This window comes from Fukomys damarensis, unplaced genomic scaffold (genome assembly GCF_012274545.1).
Source record: "Fukomys damarensis isolate Sample0158 unplaced genomic scaffold, DMR_v1.0_HiC HiC_scaffold_38, whole genome shotgun sequence".
Taxonomy (NCBI): domain Eukaryota; kingdom Metazoa; phylum Chordata; class Mammalia; order Rodentia; family Bathyergidae; genus Fukomys; species Fukomys damarensis.
In genome coordinates, this window is record NW_022900950.1 from 74,291,889 (window position 1) to 74,297,701 (window position 5,813).

The 5,813-nt window shown below is 43.6% G+C and overlaps 1 protein-coding gene across 1 annotated transcript in view; it reads right to left on the minus strand.

Moving 5' to 3' along the window:
- The window catches only part of Tmem154 (transmembrane protein 154), a 39,414-nt gene that overhangs the window by 10,223 nt on the left and 23,378 nt on the right, over positions 1-5,813 (minus strand). Inside the window, exon 8 of the mRNA XM_033759954.1 lies at positions 4,237-4,294. Coding sequence (XP_033615845.1) covers positions 4,237-4,294 — 58 coding nt within the window. The remainder of the gene's footprint in view (positions 1-4,236; positions 4,295-5,813) is intronic.

Here is a 5,813-nt window from a genome sequence, read left to right on the forward strand (position 1 = left end):
ATATAATATCAAGCACATGTTAGGTTCTCAATAAATATCTTTTTTTTCTTCTTCTTCTTCTTCTTTAAACAGAGTCTCCCTATGTTGCCCAGGTTGGGCTTTAAATTCCTGGGTTTAAGTGATCCTTCTGCCTCAGCCTCCCAAATAGCTAGAACTATTACAGTATACCACTATGCCAGGTTTAATCAATAAATATATTTTGAAAAACTACAGATACAATTTTACTGCTTAAAAAGAAGACAAAGAGAAGGGAAGAAATTCACAAAATTCTCTTAAACGACTCAGACTTTTCTTGAGGAAGATTGAAAAGATCCATTTTTATGCCATTGAGCTCAGAAACATAAATGACAGGATAAACAGTAGGCTTACTATTATATAAGAAGAGGTATACTGTTTAGTTCCTTCTCTAACTTAATTTCTTTGGTAACAGTACCTATGCTTCTGGCACATAGAAAACCCTGTGTAAATGTCTTTTTATTGTTATTATTGTAGTTTAAAAATGACAAATCCACTTGAGTGCCACCGAATCTAATTCTTTCCCTAATCCTTCTCAAGGTTAAATCATCACTGTGCCCAAAAGACAGAAAAGCAAAGGAGACACGCTTGGCCAAAGCTCTGCGGGCTCCTGTGTGGGTCTTCATCTCAGGGCGCAATGCAGAAAGGCAAAGCCCTCAGGAAGCCGACTAGAGATGCCCAGGAGAGGAAGAGCCTGGCTGGGCTGAAGGGATGCTGATAAAAGGGACTCTATCTTTCCCCACACACCTAGTAGCATTTGGGGAGGGTGTGGGAGCATGGGGCTAGACAGAAAGGGAGTGTGTCTTCTATAGAGAATTTAAATAACCATAAAACCGAGTAGCCTTCTGCTTTGCGTGATCCGATGCTGGCAACACCATGCTGAAATTCTCTTCAGCTCTAGGACCGACCTCTCCTGTCTCTTTACCACCACTGGCAAAAGGGCAGAAAAGGGAATGAGGACAGGAAGATGCTAAGAGAATAAAATTCCCTCTTCTGTCCTCCCCTAAACGCCTTTGTCTTTTTTTCCTATTTATTTATTTTTTTTAATATGAAAACCTATGTGAGTTTCCCATAGAATTTTGCACAGAGCTAGCTAGTGCTTATTAAAAATCCTATGCTAGGGCAGGAGGTGCAGCTCAGTAACAGCTCAAACTACTAGTAGTAGCCTGGCATGCACAAAGCCCTGGGTTCGACACCCAGATAAATCCTGTGGTAAACTATAGAGTCTATAGCTCATGAAAAATCTCCAGAAAGGACAAGGAAAGTAATGACCAAGGGCTGGCCTAGGGGCACAGTGTGTGCAAAAAGCGCTGAACTACAGGAGCTCACGACCACAGGAAAGAGAGTGATGGGCTGACTTCTGGCACAGTGTGCCTGTGAAGGACGGGGTGGCCATGGGAACCACTCCTTTTCCCAGAAGGAGGGTGGACCTCATGGACCACAGAGTTCTCCAACAGAGACACCTCCAGATCAAGGTGGGCCGAGCCCCGTAACTGAGCCCTTCTTGGCTCCCAGGATGCATAAGTGCACTTTCCAATGAACTCAGTCTTCAGTGACTATCACATACTTCCGGAAGCATGAAGTCACCGGCACCCCGCTGAAGTGATGAGGAAAGATGACTCACACAGGGAGTTATTCAACTCCCCTCCACGCCAGTTGGGGGACTCGAGTGATAATGACATGATGTCAGTGCAGGCTCACTGATTAGAACATTTGCACCACTCCAAGGACAGAGGATGTTTGCCGTCATGTCCCTCCGACACCTCATGCACAAATAGGCCAGGCTTTTGGAAGGTGACTGAACCCTGGGGGCCCTGGAACTAAACGTGCAGTTAGGAGGAGGGGCCTGCTTGGGAGAGGCAGTCAGTGGGGGCGTGGCCGACAGTGTGCCTCCTTTCCGCCTTCCGGTTTCCGGCTTCCTGATTCAGCTTCCGCCTTCCAAAGCTCTCTGCTTCCTGGCTGCCTCTCCTCCACAGAAGGCCCTTCTCCATGCGCCTGCCCTGAAGCCAGCAAACTGTGGACTGAGGCCTCTAAACAACACTCACCAAAATAAACCTCTCCTCCTTTAATTTATTGGTGTCAGGTATTGAGCCCCAGCGAGAAGGAAAGTGACTAAGGCACATGGGAGCTTTCTGAGCTTTCTGCTCAATTAGGCTGTGAGCCTCAAACTACTCTAAAGAGTAACATTGTTTAAACTCCATGGAAGAAAAAGGAGAGCTACTGCCCTGCCATAAAGAGAATTCATTTCATTTGCATGATGCTTTAAATTTTAAATAGTGGTTTTAGTCTCTCATGTGATCCTATGGAACTAGAAGGGCAAGTGTCCTTATTTCGATTTTTCAAGATGAGGAAATGGCAGCTCAGAGCCAGCATGACTTGTCTTGGTCCAGAGAACTAAGGAACATTCGCGTCAGGGCTGAAAAAGCCATCCTTCATCTCTAAGTCCGGTGATTAATGTGCTTTCCACCTGGAATGCCAACAACTCCCAAGCTTTTTGACAAAAAAGCAAATCTTATTTTTGTTCCAGATTAGATATTCAAAATAAATGTTTGGCCGATCTTTAATTAAGTAAGAAATGTAAATGAAGTTACGACAAAAAAGAAAGATTATCCAAACCATAAGGTGCTAATACCCATGGCCCAAAGACCTGGGACCAGCCTCTCTCAGCTCTGAGATGTTGGTGCCAGCTTCGCCGAGACGAAGACCTATGAAGCCCCAGCCAACGTCCTGTGAATTAAAGTCAGAGGACTAGAACTGCTGCCTTGAAAGATAAAAATTTCACACAAAGCAGTTCTCTGAATAGGTTAAGGCTTTGTTGCCTTACAGGTAGAAATGAGCAACAGCTTATTTTAATGACCGGTTTCTTAATATTCCCCCAAATCTGATTTTTCACCGGGCTTCACCAGTACACAATTCTGTCCGGTGAAGTTCCCATGTAGCCAGTCATCTCAAAGAGCACAAGGCAGGTGTGTAAACACACCAACAGTTGTGTCACCCATCAGGGACGAGCACCTACGTGGTGACCTCAATTCCCTGCTGGGGAGGCTTCAGTGGCTCATTTTCAGGTAAGGTTAAAAGCATGGGGAAAATACTTCCTTTGTAGTGTACTTTGTCACATAACCTATGGCATTTTATTTGGCCTACTTGTTAATGATCTGAAATCTCATTTGAACAGGGTAGAGTCTGTTCTGAACCAGCGATGGATCTTAATATATAAATACCCAGTGAGGTGACAACGGCTTAACTCTACAATAAGATGCAGACTTTGGTATCAGACCGTGGTGTTGTGATGTGTGGAGGGAAGTAGGATGGCGAAGCTTTAGGTGAGGTTTAAGGGGAAGAGGCAGAAAAAGAGTCCAAAAGCCAAGCACCTACTGGCCTTGATTGACTGCCTAATAATCAGGGTTCACTGGCAAATCTCTGGCCTCGGGAGCCCAATGACCCGGGGCTGCACTCTGGTGGCATTTAAGGTTGCAGGCACAGATCTCTCATGGTGGAGAGAAAGGGGAGGTGGGTGGTGTTTATCGTGCTCCAAAGCTGGGTTCTGTTTATCCCAACAGCAGTGCAGTATTCCCACCACAGACTCCTCTTCTCTGCTCTCTGCTCATCCTCGGGTTGTTCCTGCCAAAGACCAGGTGTCCCCCAGGATCACAGCAGTGCTCTGCAGAGCAGATCCTCAACTTGCTAAATTATTCATGCCCTTTCCTTCGAGCCTTTCCCACATCCCAGCCAAAACACCCAAAACCCGCCGTCTCTATCCTCACAAAAGATAATACCATTTAAACAAGATCATGAAGTGCAGCTAATTACACCAAAGCCCCAGTGTGCTGAAATGTTCTGTCAAGCAGAGCCACCTAGTGGTAGAATGGAACATGTATTTTTAAATTTTCATTTAATTTCTCTCCTATAATAATCCAGGTGGGGTTTTTGACACTTCTTTTAAAACATTCCTTTTACTCACTCTCAGGTACAGTCACCCCCTTTGAGACTGTCGTCTACATCTATTTTTTCTTTACCAAACATGTATCCAATGTAAACAACCTAATAGTTTTGTATTTTCTGAACCTCCTACTTACTTTTGTCTACACTACACACGTACACCTCCATGGAGAGTGTCATGTCAAATGATCGGTGCGAGAATGGGAGGAAAAAGTGCCCCTCTATGGCTCCCAATCACCTTCTCTCGATCCCCATACAATCTGTGGTGGAGATCAGGAGTACCTTGGGTTGTGGTTTGATTCCTTTTCTTCCTTCAGAGTAGGCAAACATTCACAGTCAGCTAGGATACAATAAAAGCAGACTCATTGTTAGTCACTGAAATTCAATTTTCTAGTCACAAAATAGACACTGCTGACCATCAAATTTCCCTGACCTGCAAGGTTACCTGCCCAGAAATGGCCCCACAAGGGAGTTCTGGGGGGTTAAAGATTAATGATGGCACGGCTCTTGAAATGGAAAAAGCACTAATAACACAGACAGGAGGCTTCCACTTGCCTCTGCCCTGTGGGAAAGGGCGCAATTCATCACTGCTTGCTTATTCAGTCCCTCTGGAGCCTCCGTGTCATTCTAAAAGCCAGAATCTGCATCTTTTAGGCACTGGGATAAAACAGCTGTGCCTGGTCCCCAGGTGCCTGCAGAATGGTCTTGGTCCCACCACACAACAGAGAAGATGCAGGAACAACCACCTTCTTGAAGTCTGCAGCTGAGTTCTCTTCCCTTTCACGATCCATTATTTTTAAGGAAAAAAAATTCTACTGGAGCTCACCGTTATGTGCCCGAATCACTGCCTGCTCTAGTTGTCAAACTGAAATGTCTTTTGCCAGTTCTCTGGTTTTAGTGAGTGTGAGAGGATAGTGATTTTGTATTATACAAAACCTCAGACACAAAAGGAAATATACCAAAGTATTAAGAGAAATTGCCTCTGACTGGTGGAATTTTTTTCTTCTATTTCTTTTTTGCATGTCCCAAATTCTACTAGAAACAATAAAATTCAACCACTGAATCAATGATCCACCTCTAACCTCAAATGTTTTACCAAGCCCTCTCCCATCAATATGAAAAACTGTGGGAAGCTGTATTAGTACAGTGGAAAAGCTCATTCTAATGACAAAATTTTGGGGCTTGAGAAAGCTCCATTGTAGACTGATTGATGAAATGATAAGGTCCCACGACTATTTTAGAAAGTAAATGTTAAAAATATAAATGATGTGCTAATGTAAACAGTGGATTTTATCAATTTTACATGAGCATTAAAAATAATTTATTGATTTTTAAAGAAAACCAATCACGGATTTAATGGAAATTAGAGAAAATATACAATTTGTCCCAGACATCCAGTGGAAATCTTTATGAGAATACTTATATTACCATCTATATTTGCCCAGTCCAATAGATCTACTACAAAAGAAGTTATCTAGATTCACCCTGTCCAGTGTAGTAGCCACTGGTTGGATACAGTGCACTCAAAATGTGGCTACTAAAACTAAATTTTATTTTTATTTAATTAATTTACATAGCCACACATAGCAAGCATCTATTGTACTAGCATAGACCTATGTAAACTATATTTAATAAAGTTGCATATACCTATCAAGATTAAAATTACAGATCTCTAAATTCTGCAGTACTATAAAATAGTGTCAGGTGAGGCCGGGCGTGGTGGGCATGGTGGCGCACGCCTGTGATCCCAGCACTCGGGAGGCTGAGGCAGGAGGATCGCTGTGAGTTCAAGACCAGCCTGGGCTACACAGTGAGTTCCAGGTCAGTCTCAACTACATAGTGAGGCCCTGTCTCAAAAA